Source organism: Staurois parvus, unplaced genomic scaffold, assembly GCF_062004578.1.
Source record: "Staurois parvus isolate SC_StPar_1 unplaced genomic scaffold, SC_StPar_1.0 ptg000274l, whole genome shotgun sequence".
NCBI lineage: Eukaryota > Metazoa > Chordata > Amphibia > Anura > Ranidae > Staurois > Staurois parvus.
The window spans coordinates 477,714-495,962 of NW_028318070.1; the positions used below are offsets into that span (position 1 = coordinate 477,714).

The 18,249-nt window shown below is 41.3% G+C and overlaps 1 protein-coding gene and 1 long non-coding RNA gene across 2 annotated transcripts in view; one reads left to right on the plus strand and one right to left on the minus strand.

Annotated features, from left to right (window-relative positions):
* Nucleotides 1-3,176, minus strand: part of CLMP (CXADR like cell adhesion molecule) — a 121,175-nt gene extending 117,999 nt beyond the window's left edge. Inside the window, exon 1 of the mRNA XM_089681629.1 lies at nt 2,743-3,176. Coding sequence (XP_089537755.1) covers nt 2,743-2,770 — 28 coding nt within the window. The 5' untranslated portion in view covers nt 2,771-3,176. The remainder of the gene's footprint in view (nt 1-2,742) is intronic.
* LOC149459105 (uncharacterized) overlaps nt 1-18,249 on the plus strand; it is a 115,773-nt gene that overhangs the window by 87,308 nt on the left and 10,216 nt on the right. The gene's annotated exons all lie outside the window — the stretch shown is intronic.

Below are 18,249 nucleotides of genomic sequence, written 5' to 3' on the forward strand. Positions count from 1 at the left end.
TTCATCAGTTAGGCATGCTTACCTCTCAGGCTAGGCCTGGTTATGTAAAGCCCTGTGTAAAATGTTTGGTGCCCCTTACCCCCAGTAAAAAGTAATCTTGCTGTTTCTCCCTTACCATTAGCAGTGAAGTCTAGAAAGGTGGCCTTGTGCATTGAATGCTGTCCTGACCTCTCATATCCTTATTACATTTCTACACCTGTTACTAGCACGATGCAGTGTTGCCATGGTAATTTGCTGCTACTAGAATCATTGAATCTACATTGCCAGATTGGTGCCATGGCCCAGAATCGAAGAAGTGGGTGCCCTTTTTGGATAGAACACCTCCTTTCCACAACTTTATAACAGTAACCACATCACTAAAATCAGTACCTGAAAAACATAGTGACAGCACATTGCTGACTTCTGATTTGCTATAACAAGATCCATGGGTGATAAAATGGTAGAGAAAAGGGTAGGATGAGGAGGTACATGGAAGAGGTCACTGAACTGAAAAGTGGAGGTTATTATATTCTATTTTTCATTTTAGAAATTTTAATCTGTTATGAAAATCCGGAAGTGATTCTTTCCTCCACAGGATAGGGCCTTGCCTAATAGCCCCGGTTTCACATAGAAAAAGCCAGCACTGCCTGGGTTCCATTGTTTCCCATCGAACTTTACATCAATTACGTTGCAATAATTACTTAGGAGCAGAACTGTGAAGGTGGCGGGATTTATGATGCTTTTTACATCCCCGCTGTTACTTTTATTGGCTTATGTTACATTATTTCTTTATATAGAACCAATACCTCCATCATATCAATGGTAATGGAGCATTTAATATGTATGTTTTTGAATATTATGACAGGTGCTTTACAGGCCATTGTAGCACATATATTCCAAGTGTATTGGTGGAGACTTTAATATACAGAAGGCATTGAAACCTCATTTGAGTTCATGGTAGTTTCCTAATTTGGATGTACCATATTGAACATATCCTTTACTACTTAACCTGAAAGCTGGATGGGTCAGAGGAAGAAATATTTTACCTGCAATGCTTAACTCCAAAGCGTGTTTGCATTGTATTCCAACCTACTACATGGCATTGTATTCTAACTTAAGAGTACATAGTTGGCAGTAAACAATTAAATCATATGCGTATATAAATTATGCATAGTTACAATGTAATATATTGCATTTTATAACAACCTGAACAAATGCTACATACACACTGCTAATGGCTGTCGAGCAATGAGGAGAAGCTGGGGTTTCATAATGTTGTCAGGGTTCAAGAAGCCCATAGCTGTCTGTCATTCCCTAGAACAGTGATTATCAGTAATTGGCAGTGCTTTTACACCACACAGATACAGGGTGACAGGCGCAGTAAATCCAGGCTTTTGACATCTTGTTTGATAAATAAAAGCCCTGTGGCAAGTAAGCAATGAAAACAAAGTTTAGGAGAACGCCAACAATTATTTTTCTGCATAAAGGTCTCATTCCTAAATGCACTTTGTTTCTTCTAAACTAATCAGACTTGTGCTGTTTTATTCATTTTCCTTTCAGACCATAAACTCTATAAAAAAAAAATAATGGCAGATTTTAAATTTTCATTAGAACCTTAGCCATTAAACTGAGCTCAGAGGCATCTCCACCAGCACATCTCATAAATATTGTGAATGATGTTTGAACCATCCCCCTCCGCTTGTTCTGACTGGCACATGTACGGAGATCTGGATACACAATGAATCCCATCAACATATAGAAACTGATCTCTTCCTGATGACAGGGAGACCATGATCTGTTCTTTACACATTTATCTCCCATTCACAAATGGAAGGAGGTAGCAATCACGTTTATTTGGTGATGATTTTTAGGTTTATTTCCTCAGACATATACATAGGCTTTTTCATTGTGTGAATGTGAACGGCAATATCGTGTACACCATGTGTCACATCTTTGGTTATCAGGCTTTGTTCCAATAGACATCTTAGACATTAGCTCCTCCAATGTGATTGTGACCTGAGGCTTCTGTCTGATTACACTGTGTACTCAATGTCATGTTTTTTCAGAAGAAATCATATTGGGGAAAGCAAACCAGTGACCCCACAGCTTGAATATTAGATGTTCTGCTTGTCTTGCTGCCACCATACAAATCATAGCAGAATTTATTCTGGCTGTAAAATGTCAGGGTGAACCCCCATTGTCCTCATGCATTGTGTTCCCTTTTTCCAGATTCTCTGGCCAGCTCAGTTTCATTGTCCTTCCTTCTGAACACTTTTATTCTCTCCATCTCTCCCTCCCTCCTTCCTTCTCCAGCTTCCCCTCCAGCACATCTGTTTCCAATATGTGCCGTTGCAGGCGCCTGTTCCAGGCAAACAATAGCCTTCTCTATTAACCTGAAGAATACTTGTGTGCCTAGACCAGCAGCAGCACCTCCTCAACCGAGACACACAAATACCCTTTCTCCCAACTTTAATTCCACACCACCATTTATGCACGACCTGCCTATTCCAGATGCAGCCATTGACCTTTACAATGCAACCATTTACATCTCAATAGATATAGAAAATACAGAATTAAATACACACAGTCATAAGACAGTGCACATAAAAAAAAATCTGTTTTGCTGTAAGAGACAAGAAGGTGTTTTTCTTTAAAATCCAACAGGTAACTGCTCTCAGCTTAGCAGCACAGAACCAGTCATTGTCTGTCACACCTTTAGCAGAACACTGACAGCTAGCAAATAAAGAAGAAAAAGTAACTCACCCAGAAAGAAGACGAGAAGCGTTTGCATCTTTGTTCATAAGTCCAGAGGAATTTGTGGGCTGGTGAGTTGGGGCAGAGTTGGAGGTGAAGCTCTGTGCATTGGCTCCTTACAGGAATGGCAGATAGCCCTGCATGGGGGAAGCATCACAGAGTGTGGAATGCAAGCAGCATAATTACCTCCATGTGTCAGCCCAGGAACCAAGTTCCCTCTGCCTTTTGTGCCAGTACTTGTCACTCTCCTGGTCCCTGTCTGGAGATAATAGTGCTGTGCAGGGGTCCCAGCTTTTGTGATTTCTACAAGCCAAGAAAGTCCTGAATTAAAGAACGCAGGGAAAAAAACTGTAATAGCAGCGACTTATCCGTGTACAGAATGGAAGGAGTGCAAGAAAATATACTGAGCACTGAACATTCACCACATGGCAGCGTCCCAGACCTGCTCCTCCCAGCTATCTGCTGGGATTAGCCAAGGAGAGCAAGCTATGCTGAACTCCTGCAGAGTAGGAGGGATGGAGGTGCACTATATGTCCAAGCCTCACACACTCCCTCAATCAACTGCCTTTCTAATGGAGCCACTTTGAATCTTGGCTACAAATATATGTGAATTAATAACATTTTCTTCTTCTCAGGAGAAACCTTGAAAGGGGGCTCAGAAATCCCCTTATTTGCCATACTGATATTCTGTCTCCCCCGGCTGAGCAGAAACCGTTTGTAATTGATTTTATCCAGGAACAGAAAAATTAGCCCCCCACCCTTTCACTTTTGAAAATGATTTTCCAGCGGGTGGGAGAAATTGTTAATGCTTCTCCATTAGCATCCTTGCAATTTGTGCAAAGAAATTTCTTTGTCATTATATATTCAATTCACAGCAAGGAATATCTTCTAAAAATGCATTTATGACAGTTGTTTTCAAGAAGCACATTGTCATGATATAAGCTACTTGAGATTTACCAGAATTAGCATTTTGGAAAAATACTATGGAGCTGTGCCTAGATTTTATCTCAACTATAGGCAGTTATCGGATTTGGACTGTGATTTTACATTTCAGGGTGCAATTGACTTGTGAATTTACAGAAGATTGACCTTATTTAGCCTAAATAGCATTAAGTTCAGTTACCAATGGCAACCAGTCAGAATTTACTCTGCCAATATCAAATCAAGATTAGATCAACTCTGGTTTCAATGGGGTATGCACATTAATTTCTAGGTATATACAATTGATCAAAGAATTAAGAGAAACAAACCATCAGAAATGATCTCTCATTGATCTTGTGGTCCTACGGTGATATCTGAAAATGAACGTATATGTAAACCCTCACCCATTCAGTTTAAAATAGAAATGAAGAGAAAAACATTTGTGTATAGATATAAAAAACATTATAAATACCTTTTATTGCCTTTTTTAGAAGTGATCGCATACCCTCTGTTCTCAGCTGCATAAGGAACTCAAAGAGCTGGGGGAGGAGAAACTGCATTACACTGATGTTCCCAGTGAATGGCTGTGGAGGGGGGGGGAGGTCAGGACAAGTCTGTTCATTGGAGGAGAGCACACTAGGGATTCCATACAAAAGAAGCAATACAAAAAGAAGAGGATACTTTTTCATACAAGTAGAAGGTACAGCAGGCACATATCAGGAATATGAAATGTTGGGTTTACATATTCTTTAATCACTATAAGTTGCTGCATATTATTTTGTGGCACTTGCACATTGCATTGCATATCAGTGCACCCGTGGGAGTTTTTACCTGAAAAACAGGCTCCAGATTTAAAAACCAGACACCTCCAGGTGCCTGCTCACATCTTAACTGCTTAACGACCGACCATAACAGATTTACTGCTACAGGGACGCCCTCCAGTGCAAAATCACGTATATAACTGTGATTTTGCACTTCCACCTAGGGGGAAGCCGATCTGCGCGTGCCAGTGAACGAATGTACGTCGGCACCCGCTGATCGTCAAGCAGAGGCACAGAACAGAGCTCTGCCTATGTAAACAAGGCAGAGCTACGTTCTGACAGGGGGACAGTGATGGATCTAATACACCTGCAAAGCAGGGTGCAAGACCCATCACTTCCCTTAGTAAAATGAGTAGACACGGTACACTAAAACACTCCCTAGGCACACAAGTAACCCTCTGATTGCCCTAGGTCAGGGGTCTGCAACCTTTAAGACATAAAGAGCCACTTGGACCCGTTTCCGAGAGGGAAAAAAAGACTGGGAGCCGCAAAACCATTGCAACATTTAAAACAAATCCCACACTGCATATATTGCAAAAAGCGCTCTGGTCATGAAGGGGGTTTAAGGGCCCAGTAAGCAAAGGGTTAATCAGGGCCACAGTGTATCGTCATAATCATCATAGCCTTAGGTCAGTGGTGGGCAACCTTTTTTTTCAACTGAGCCAAATCTTGCCAAAACCACGATTGAAATTTATTTTGAGAGAAACATTTTTAAAACTGAAAATACATCCCCCATATAGTAATTCATCCCCCATATAGTAATTCATCCCCCATAGTAATTCATCCCCCATAGTAATCCATCCCCCCTATAGTAATTCATCCCCCATATAATAATTAATCCCCCATAGTAATTAATCCCCCATATAGTAATTCATCCCCCATATAGTATTTCATCCCCCCTATAGTAATTCATCCCCCCTATAGTAATTCATCCCCCATAGTAATTCATCCCCCATATAGTAATTCATCCCCCATATAGTAATTCATCCCCCATAGTAATTCATCCCCCATATAGTAATTCATCCCCCATAGTAATTCATCCCCCATATAGTAATTCATCCCCCATAGTAATTCATCTCCCATATAGTAATTCATCTCCCATATAGTAATTCATCCCCCATAGTAATTCATCCCCCATAGTAATTCATCCCCCATAGTAATTCATCCCCCATATAGTAATTCATCCCCCATAGTAATTCATCCCCCATAGTAATTCATCCCCCATATAGTAATTCATTCCCCATATTGTGTCAATTCACTTACCTTTGCTCCGCGCGTTCCTCTCGCTGTGTTCCCGCGCCGTTCTGGTCTTCAGGGCGGACTGTGAGAGGAGAGGAGTTCGTCACGCTGCCCCGCCTACATCCTGACAGCCAATGTTTGCCAGCAGGCGCCCGGCACACAGAAGAGCTGCATTAACCTCCCTGGCGGTATGATTCTTTCCGATTTTTGGTGCTGAAAGCGGTACCATTATTTTGCATGGAAATATGTAGTTTTTTTATTGTAGGCTGTAATTTTTAGGAATAACTCACTGAAATCTGTCTGAACAAGATTCTAAATCATACATTTAATTCAATAATATAATCAAACCAAAAACACTGAAATTTGAAATATAGCGCCAAATTCGCACATCACTGAGCAAAGTCGCAAAATTGTTTTCAATGTCTGATGACAAATTTCCCCACGAATCATTATCACTCAATTCTGCAAGTGGTCCTGATTTACTATCACTGTTCTCTAGCTGATCTAAAACCGCTTTTGACCTAAAGGGACGCTTTTTGGACGCCATGGACTTTTCTACGTTTCCAGGCAGAAAGAACAATCAAAATGCAGACAGGGGACAGGACAAAGCACTCGGGACAAAATGTATGTGAAATAGGTTGAAACAGCAATGTTTTACTATTTAGAATCATTTTGAAAAAAAATGACATTTTTTTTAAATTTTCAAATTTCCCGCCGCCGGCGCCCGTACGTCCCGACGTCATGGGAACCGGAACACAGGAGCCGGATGCCGACATCAGACGGAGGAGATGGCCGGGAACGCTGCAGGGGACACATCGCGGGAGCGAAGGACAAGGTAAGTGCTGCAGGGACTCCCTATGCAGTGCTGCATGGTAAGCCCGAGTGTAGCTCGGGGTTACCGCTTTTGGTATAGAAATTTTACCCCGAGCTACACTCGGGAATACCGCCAGGGAGGTTAAAAGAGCCGCGGCTTGCCGACCCTATTGCCTGTCACCTGGTGGGCAGTGTGCTCCGGAGCCGCAGGAAAGGTGAAAAAGAGCCGCATGCGGCTCCGGAGCCGCGGGTTGCCGACACCCGCCCTAGGTGTTTAACCCCTTCTCAGCCAATGTCATTATTATAGTGTCAGTGAATATTTTTAGCACTGATCACTGTATTAGTGCCACTGACTCCCACAAAAATGTCAGTTAGTGTAAAAATATACACATACAGGGATTTTTTCTTTACCACAAATATGTAGCAGAATACATTTTGGTCCAAATTTATTTTGATTTAGATTTTTTTTTATGGGATATGTTTAATAGCAGAAAATAAAAAATATTGTGTTTTGGTTTTTTTTTTCTAAATTGTCAGTCTTTTTATGTTTATAGCGCAAAAAAAAGAAAGCTCTATTTGTGGGAAAAAATTACTTAAATTTAATTTATGTACAGCATTTCATGACTGTGCAATTTAATCAGTTAAAGTAACACAGCGATGTATCGCAAAAATGGCCTGGTCAAGAAATCTTCTGAAAGGCAAGTGATTAATATTTCATTCAGAATGCTTCAGAATCGATAAAAACTGGGTGCTCTGTTGTGCAACTGGCATCTTCAGCTTCCTGTTGGATCTCTGGCACTTTCCTTCACACCACTGTTTCTTCTTCTACTTATTATTATTATTATTATACAGTATTTATATAGCGCCAAATAGTTTGCTCAGCGCTGTACATTATAGTGGGAGACAGTACATGAGACAATGCAGTAACAATACAGTACACGAGGGGTTCGAGGGACCTGCTCCTTGGAGCTTACAATCTAGGAGGGATGGGATAGTGGTACAGGAGGAAATGGCTGTGGGGGATCGAGTGGTAGGAGGAGTGGAGGAGATCAGCTGTTAGGTGAAGGCGGGGTAGGCTTCCCTGAAGAGATGGGTTTTCAGGGTGCGCCTAAAGGTGAGGAGGGTAGGTGACAGTCTGATGGATTGGGGTAGTGAGTTCCAGAGGATGGGGGAAGACCTGGAGAAGTCCTGGAGTCGGGCATGGGAGGAGGAGACCAGGGAACTGGAGAGTAGGAGGTCTTATGAGGAGGGAAGAGTACGTGTTGGGTGGTATTTGGATATCAGGTCGGTGAGGTAGTTTGGGGCAGTATTATGAATAGCTTTGTACGTCAATGTTAGTAGTTTGAATTTTATGCATTGGGCAATCGGAGCGGTTGGTAAGGTGGATGAGTCTGGCCGCTGAGTTCAGGATAGACTGAAGCGGGGATAGTCTGTGGTGAGGTAAGCTGGTGAGGAGGGAGTTGCAGTAGTCGAGTCATGAGATAATAAGGGAGTGAATGAGTTGTTTAGTAGTGTCTGGGGTTAAGAACAAATGTATTTTGGAGATGTTGCGGAGGTGGAGCCTGCATGAATTTGCCAGCGATTGGACATGGGGCTTGAAGGATAGATTGGAGTCTAGAGTGACACCTAGAACTGTGGCTTGTGGGGTGGGACTGATGGTGGCGTTATTGGTAGTGATGGAAAGGTTGGGGGGGGGGGAGCGCAGGCTGGGGGGAAAACTGGGAGCTCGGTTTTGGAAAGGTTTAATTTGAGGAAGTGGAGTGACATCCAGTCTGATATGTCGTTCAGCATGCAGGTGATACGGGCGGAGACTGAAGGGGTGAGGCGAGGGGTAGAGAGGTAGATTTGCGTGTCATCGGCGTAGAGGTGGTAGTTGAAGCCATGGGAGTGTATCAGTTGGCCAAGGGAGGAGGTGTAGATGGAGAAGAGAAGGGGCCCGAGGACAGAGCCTTAGGGGACCCCAAGAGAGAGGGGGAGGTGGCAGTGTTATAGGTAACACCGAAGGAGCGCTGGGATAGATAGGAGGAGAGCCAGGAGAGAGCGGAGTCTCTGATGCCAAGGGAGTATAGTTTTTTAAGGAGGAGGGGGTGGTCAACTGTGTCGAAGGCCATGGAGAGGTCGAGGAGTAGGAGGACTGAGTAGTGGCCATTAGCTTTTGCGGTTAGCAGGTTGTTGGTGAGTTTGAGTAGGGCGGTTTCGGTGGAGTGTAGGGGACGGAAGCCAGACTGTAGGGGATCAAGGAGGTTGTTGTCATTGAGGTGGGAGCTTAGGCGATTATAAACTAAGCGCTCAAGGAGTTTGGATGTAAATGGAAGCAGGGAGATGGGTCTAAGGCGGTTCAGGTCGGTGGGGTCCAGGGAGGGTTTTTTGAGTATGGGGGTGATGTGCGCGTGCTTTAGGGGGGAGGGGAATGTGCCAGTAGAGAGGGAGAGATTATTAGAGGCTGCTTGCAGTGCTTCAGATTAAAAGCTATAACATGATTGGATGATTAAACATCTTTGTGACTGAAATAATATAATGAGGACCCCAATTTAATCATTGTTTGAGGAGGATATACTTTCAGCATGAGGTTAGTCTGTTTCAAAGGTATTTAAAGTCTTTTTGTCTCCTTGAAAAAGAGGCATCACCAAGGATTTTCATCTTTTTGAACTGATATACATTTCTTTATCACACGCCACGATGTTGGGCCCAAAATGTTTGATACATTTCATCCAACTATACAGGTGAAACTAAAAAAATTTGAATATCGTGCAAAAGTTCATTTATTTAAGTAATGCAACTTAAAAGGCGAAACTAATATATGAGATAGACTCATTACATGCAAAGAAAGATAGTTCAAGCTGTGATTTGTCATAATTGTGATGATTATGGCTTACAGCTCATGAAAACCCCAAATCCACAATCTCAGAAAATGAGAATATTGTGAAAAGGTGCAATATTCTAGGCTCAGTGTCCCACTCTAATCAGCTAATTAAGCCATAACACCTGCAAAGGGTTCCTAAACCTTTAAATGGTCTCTCAGTCTGGTTCAGTAGGAATCACAATCATGGGAAAGACTGCTGACCTGACAGTTGTGCAGAAAACCATCATTAACACCCTCCATAAGGAGGGAAAGCCTCAAATGGTAATTGCAAAAGAAGTTGGATGTTCCCAAAGTTCTGTAACAAAGCACAGTAATAGAAAGTTATGTGGAAGGGAAAAGTGTGGAAGAAAAAGGTGCACAAGCAGCAGGGATGACCGCAACCTGGAGAGGATTGTCAGGAAAAGGCCATTCAAAAGTGTTGGGGACTTTCACAAGGAGTGGACTGAGGCTGGAGTCAGTGCATCAAGAGCCACCACACACAGACGGATCCTGGACATGGGGTCAAATGTTGTATTCCTCTTGTCAAGCCACTCATGAACAACAAACAACATCAGAAGCATCTTACCTGGGCTAAAGAAAAACAGACCTGGTCTATTGCTCAGTGGTCCAAAGTCCTCTTTTCTGATGAGAGCAACTTTTGCATCTCATTTGGAAACCAAGGATCCCGAGTATGGAGGAAGAATGGAGAGGCACAAGGACCCCGAGTATGGAGGAAGAATGGAGAGGCACACACTGCAAGATGCTTGAAGTCCAGTGTGAAGTTTCCACAATCTGTGTTGATTTGGGGAGCCATGTTCTCTGCTGGTGTTAGTCCGCTGTGCTTCATTAAGTCCAGGATCAACGCTGCCGTCTACCAGGAGATTTTGGAGCACTTCATGCTTCCTTCTGCAGACGAGCTTTATGGGGATGCTGGCTTCATTTTCCAGCAGGACTTGGCACCTGCCCACACTGCCAAAAGCACCAAAACCTGGTTCAATGACTGTGGGATTACTGTGCTTGATTGGCCAGCAAACTCGCCTGACCTGAACCCCATAGAGAATCTATGGGGCATTGCCAAGAGAAAGATGAAAGACACGAGACCGAACAATGCAGAAGAGCTGAAGGCCACTATTGAAGCATCCTGGTCTTACATAACACCTCAGCAGTGCCACAGGCTGATAGCTTCCATGCCACACCGCATTGAGGCAGTAATTGCTGCAAAAGGGGACCAAACCAAGTACTGAGTACATATGCATGCTTATACTTTTCAGAGGTCTGATATTGTTCTATGTACAATCCTTGTTTTATTGATTGCATGTAATATTCTAATTTTCTGAGATTGTGGATTTGGGGTTTTCATGAGCTGTAAGCCATAATCATCACAATTATGACAAATCACGACTTGAACTATCTTGCTTTGCATGTAATGAGTCTATCTCATATATTAGTTTCACCTTTTAAGTTGCATTACTTAAATAAATTAACTTTTGCACGATATTCTAATTTTTCGAGTTTCACCTGTATACTGTTTAGAATAAAAGTAAATCTGCTGCCCCATCTCTTTCCAGTCAGATGCAAGGGACAGTTGGTTGCATGTTAAACTAATTTCTATAGGTGTGTTTTGACTTGGTGAAGGTTTTAAAATGACTGAGGCCTACCTTTTTTATATTCAAATACATTTTCATTTGTGTCTTTTTCACATACAAACACTCTTATGGGTGACAATATGTAAAAGACATAGTGAATACAGAAGTCATAACATATGTATTAATGTAAGGGAGGGGAAAACAGGGATCTAAAAATTAACGTAATATAACCACAATTTCTCCGTAACCACCATATAAATATTCCACATGACCGTGAAGGTTATTATTTGTTATGTATTCCAATAAAACTTGAATAACCATACATAAGTCTATGCTAATAATTGTGATGGGTTGCCAATACCAGAAAAACTGGGCATCCTCAATTTTACTAGACTTACACTGATAGAAGCACACAACGCCAGCTTTCACCTTTTTTAGATAATTTGTTAATCATGGGGAGAAGATTTACTTTATATAGCCTGTGTGATGTGTTGAGATATTCATACCAAGATAACGGAAAGTCGATACTATTTGTAGGGATTTGGAATAGATAGGGAGAGTTTCCAGTAAAGGATCTAAGAGAAATAAGGTTGATGTGTTCCAGTTAATCTTCGTTTCGAGAAAAAACAAATATGTGAATTAAATTGATGAAGTTTTGAAGGGAGGTAGTAGTGTTTCCGAAGAGTAATAGGGAGTTATTGGCATAGTTTCTCTTCTACGCCACTTCTCTAGAAACCTACAATATTCAGGGAGTCTCTAATTATTACTATTATTATTACTATGAGTTTATATAGCGCCAAAGGGTTTGCTCAGCGCTGTACAATAGGGGGGACAATACATGGCACAGTACAACAACAACAAACAACGTACGAGGGGTAAGAGGGCCCTACTCTTACGAGCTTACAATCTAGGAGATTGTATTCAGGGAGTCTCTAATGAATATCACCAGTGGCTCTAATGCTAAGCAAATAAAAGAGGTGATGGGACACCCCAGTTCAGTGTCTATAGTAGGCCGTACAGAAGCAGAACATTCACCATTGATGCTCACTTGGACAGATGGCATAAAATAGAGAGTGTTGAGCCAGGTAACAAAACTGGGGCTTATGCCAAAGCGGTGAAGGATCTTCCAAATGGAAAGCCATTCAACACTGCTGAATGCCTTAGCATCGTCTAATAACAGTAAAGCTCTATTGCTACATTGTCAGGGATATTTTGCATATTAAAAAAGACCCTTCTAACATTAATTGAAATTGGTCTGGGATCAATTCTGATTTGTCTGTGTGTCAATTTATGTATAAACTTGGCAAGACGGTTGGCCAAACCTTCCCCACGAGTTTTGCATGTGTTTTTAGTAAGGATGGTTGTCTATAGGAGCAGGGGTGTGAAAATCTAAAAAACCCCACTTGTCCAAGGGACTAAACTGGGGTCCCAATCCACTTGTCTCTTAAGACAATCTATTTGTCCTGATCAAAAAATAATAATTTTAACCAAAACTGTATTTAAATAAGGTTGTTTATCACCTCCTCACCTCCCTACCTGTCTCCAGCACTGCATCCGGAAACGAGCAGGGAAGGGAGAGACCTTGCAGTGGATGCTCGTCAGGAAGGAGGAATGTTGGGCTCTCTTAATGCTCAGCATTTAGCGCATCTGCTGAGCAAGTAAATGAGGTGCTGGCTCCAATGATAAAAAAAAACCCTTTATTCCTTTAGGTTACCCTCGCACACAGAAGCGCTTTGGTGCTCAGTACAAGCACATGCTGAGCAGCCATATCAAGCTCCGATGTCCACTTCCTTAACCACTTAGTGATTGCGGATAAAACAAATGTTAATGCCTAAGCACAATTTTGCAACTTTGACATGTGTTAAAGTGGTTGTAAAGGCTAAATGCATGAAGGTAAAAAAACTTTCTGTGTGCAGCAGCCCCCCCTTATACTCATCTAAGTCCCCTTTCTATCCAGCGATGTGCAGTGACATCTTGACTATCCCAGGACTCCCTCTTCTCATTGGCTGAGACAGCAGCAGGAGCCATTGGCTCTCACTGCTGTCAATTAAAGCCAGTGAGTCAGTGAGAAGAGAGAGGGGGAGAGGCTGAGCCACAGCTCCATGTGTGAATGGACACTTGGAGTAGTGGGTGCCCACATAGCAAGCTGCTTACTGTGGGGGCACCCGACAGGAAGGAGGGGCCAGGAGAGCCTGCAGGGGACCTGAGAAGAGTAGGATCGGGGCTGCTCTGTGCAAAACCACTGCACACAGCAGGTAAGTATTACATGTTTCCTATTTTTAGGAAAAAAAACATGTAAGCCTTTAGAATTACTTTAATAACATATCATTGCAAGCTGGATAGTACCTTGTTTTTTTCAAACTTTAATTTGGTGGTAAATGGTAATGAATATCCTCTTTTTTATTATTATTATTAAAGGAAAACTGGCCCAAAATAATAAAAAAGAATTTTTTTTTTAATTTTAGCTGTATATTTCTTGCTATTACCGTAATTTTCCACCAAAGAACAACCCAAAATAAATTCTCCTGCTCCTGACGATTGCTGCGGTATCACATAGTTACATAGTTAGTCTGGCTGAAAAAAGACAAAAGTCCATCCAGTTCAACCATAAAAAAAAAAAAAGTTCTAATCGTACACAGTTGATCCAGAGGAAGGCAAAAAACCCAGCAAAGCATTATCCAATTTGCTGCTGCAGGGGAAAAAATTCCTTCCTGATCCCCAGAGAAGCAATCGGATATTCCCTGGATCAACTTTACCTATAAATGTTAGTATCCAGTTATATTTTGTGTATCTAGGAAAGAATCCAGGACTTTTTTAAAGCAATCCACTGATCTGACCAACTCTTGAGGGAGTCTATACCACATTTTCACAGCTCTTACTGTGACAAAACTTTTCCGTATTTGGAGATTAAATTTATTTTCCTCCAGACGTAGAGTGCCCCCTTGTCCTCTGTGATGACCTCAGGGTGAATAGCTCTACACCAAGTTCACTATATGAACCACTGATGTATTTATACATGGAGATCATATCCCCCCTTATGGATTATACATGGAGATCATATCCTCCCCCCTTATGTATTATACATGGAGATCATATCCCCTCTTATGGATTATACATGGAGATATATCCTCCCCCCTTATGGATTATACATGGAGATCATATCCCCCCTTATATATTATACATGGAGATCATATCCCCCTTATGTATTATACATGGTGATCATTTCCCCCGTTATGTATTATACATGGAGATCATATCCCCCCTTATGTATTATACATGGCGATCATATCCCCCCTTATGTATTATACATGGAGATCATATCCTCCCCCCTTATGGATTATACATGGAGATCATATCCCCCCTTATATATTATACATGGAGATCATATCTTCCCTTATGTATTATACATGGAGATCATTTCCCCCTTATGTATTATACATGGAGATCATATCCCCCCTTATGTATTATACATGGAGATCATATCCCCCCTTATGTATTATACATGGAGATCATATCCTCCCCTTATGTATTATACATAGAGATCATATCCCCCCTTATGTATTATACATGGAGATCATATCCTCCCCTTATGTATTCTACATGGAGATCATATCCCCCCTTATGTATTATACATGGAGATCATATCCCCCCTTATGTATCATACATGGAGATCATATCCCCCTTATGTATTATACATGGAGGTCATACCCCCCCTTATGTATTATACATGGTGATCATATCCCCCCTTATGTATCATACATGGAGGTCATACCCCCCCTTATGTATTATACATGGAGATCATATCCCCCCTTATGTATTATACATGGAGATCATATCCCCCCTTATGTATTATACATGGAGGTCATACCCCCCCTTATGTATTATACATGGTGATCATATCCCCCCTTATGTATCATACATGGAGATCATATCCCCCCTATGTATCATACATGGAGATCATATCCCCCCTTATGGATTATACATGGAGATCATATCCTCCCCCCTTATGTATTATACATGGAGATCATATCCCGCCTTATGTATTATACATGGAGATCATATCCCCCCTTATGGATTATACATGGAGATCATATCCTCCCCCCTTATGGATTATACATGGAGATCATATCCTCCCCCCTTATGTATTATACATGGAGATCATATCCCCCCTTATGTATTATACATGGTGATCACATCCCCCCTTATGTATTATACATGGAGATCACATCCCCCTTATGTATTATACATGGAGATCATATCCCCCCTTATGTATTATACATGGTCATCATATCCCCCTTATGTATTATACATGGTCATCATATCCCCCTTATGTATTATACATGGAGATCATATCCCCCCTTCTGTATTATACATGGAGATCATATCCCCCCTTATGTATCATACATGGAGATCATATCCCCCCTTATGTATTCTACATGGAGATTATATCCCCCCTTATGTATTATACATGGAGATCATATCCCCCCTTATGTATTATACATGGAGATCATATCCCCCTTATGTATTATACATGGAGATCATATCCCCCTTATGTATTATACATGGGGATCATATCCCCCTTATGTATTATACATGGGGATCATATCCCCCTTATGTATTATACATGGAGATCATATCCCCCCCTTTATGTATTATACATGGTGATCACATCCCCCGTTATGTATTATACATGGTGATCACATCCCCCCTTATGTATTATACATGGTGATCATATCCTCCTTATGTATTATACATGGTAATCATATCCCCCTTATGTATTATACATGGTAATCATATCCCCCTTATGTATTATACATGGAGATCACATCCCCCCTTATGTATTATACATGGAGATCACATCCCCCTTATGTATTATACATGGAGATCACATCCCCCTTATGTATTATACATGGAGATCACATCCCCCTTATGTATTATACATGGGGATCACATCCCCCTTATGTATTATACATGGGGATCATATCCCCTTTTATGTATTATACATGGAGATCATATCCCCCTTATGTATTATACATGGAGATCATATCCCCCCCTTATGTATTATACATGGTGATCATATCCCCCCCTTATGTATTATACATGGTGATCATATCCCCCCTTATGTATTATACATGGTGATCATATCCCCCCTTATGTATTATACATGGAGATCATATCCCCCCTTATGTATTATACATGGTGATCATATCCCCCTTATGTATTATACATGGAGATCACATCCCCCTTATGTATTATACATGGGGATCATATCCCCCTTATGTATTATACATGGAGATCATATCCCCCCTTATGTATTATACATGGAGATCATATCCCCCTTATGTATTATACATGGAGATCATATCCCCCCTTATGTATTATACATGGTGATCATATCCCCCCTTATGTATTATACATGGTGATCATATCCCCCCTTATGTATTATACATGGTGATCATATCCCCCCTTATGTATTATACATGGAGATCATATCCCCTTTATGTATTATACATGGTGATCATATCCCCCCTTATGTATTATACATGGTAATCATATCCCCCTTATGTATTATACATGGTAATCATATCCCCCTTATGTATTATACATGGAGATCATATCCCCCCTTATGTATTATACATGGAGATCACATCCCCCTTATGTATTATACATGGAGATCACATCCCCCTTATGTATTATACATGGGGATCATATCCCCCTTATGTATTATACATGGAGATCATATCCCCCCTTATGTATTATACATGGAGATCATATCCCCCTTATGTATTATACATGGAGATCATATCCCCCCCTTATGTATTATACATGGTGATCATATCCCCCCTTATGTATTATACATGGTGATCATATCCCCCCTTATGTATTATACATGGAGATCATATCCCCCCTTATGTATTATACATGGTGATCATATCCCCCTTATGTATTATACATGGAGATCACATCCCCCTTATGTATTATACATGGGGATCATATCCCCCTTATGTATTATACATGGAGATCATATCCCCCCTTATGTATTATACATGGAGATCATATCCCCCTTATGTATTATACATGGAGATCATATCCCCCCCTTATGTATTATACATGGTGATCATATCCCCCCTTATGTATTATACATGGTGATCATATCCCCCCTTATGTATTATACATGGAGATCATATCCCCCCTTATGTATTATACATGGTGATCATATCCCCCTTATGTATTATACATGGAGATCACATCCCCCTTATGTATTATACATGGGGATCACATCCCCCTTATGTATTATACATGGAGATCATATCCCCCCTTATGTATTATACATGGAGATCATATCCCCCTTATGTATTATACATGGAGATCATATCCCCCCCTTATGTATTATACATGGAGATCATATCCCCCCTTATGTATTATACATGGTGATCATATCCCCCCTTATGTATTATACATGGAGTTCATATTCCCCTTAGTCTCCTCTTTTCAAGAGAGAATAAATTCAGTTCCTCTATTCTTTCCTCATAGCTGAGCTCCTCCATGCCTTGTATCAGTCTGGTTGCCCTTCTCTGTACTTTCTCCAGTTCCCCAATGTTCTTTTTGTGAATTGGTGCCCAAAACTGAACTGCATATTCCAGATGAGGCATTACTAATGATTTGTATTGGGAGAAATTATATCTCTCTCTCTGGAGTCTATACCTCTCCTAATACAAGAGAGGATTTTGCTCGCTTTTGAACCCGCAGCATGGCATTGCATGCCATTATTAAGCTTATGATCTACCCAGAACTCCCAGATCCTTCTCCACCATTGATTCCCCCAGTTGTACCCAACTTGGAATGTGTGATGCATGCTTATTCTTAGTGCCCACATGCAGAACCTTACATTTATCAACATTAAACCTCATTTGCCACATAGTTGCCCAATTAAACAGTGCATTGAGGTCGGCTTGTAAGTTATTTATTTATTTCAGGTACTTATATAGCGCCGTCAATTTGCACAGCGCTTTACACATATATTGTACATTCACATCAGTCCCTAACCCTCAAGGGGCGTACAATCTAAGGTCCCTAACTTACATTCATACATACACATACTAGGGCCAATTTAGACAGGATCCAATTAACCTACCAGCATGTCTTTTGGAGTGTGGGGGGAAACCGGAGTACCTGGAGGAAACCCACACAGGCACAGGGAGAACATGCAAACTCCAGGCAAGTGGTGCCATGGCTGGGATTCGAACCAACGACCCTAGTACTGCCAGGTGAAAGTGCTAACCATTTAGCCACT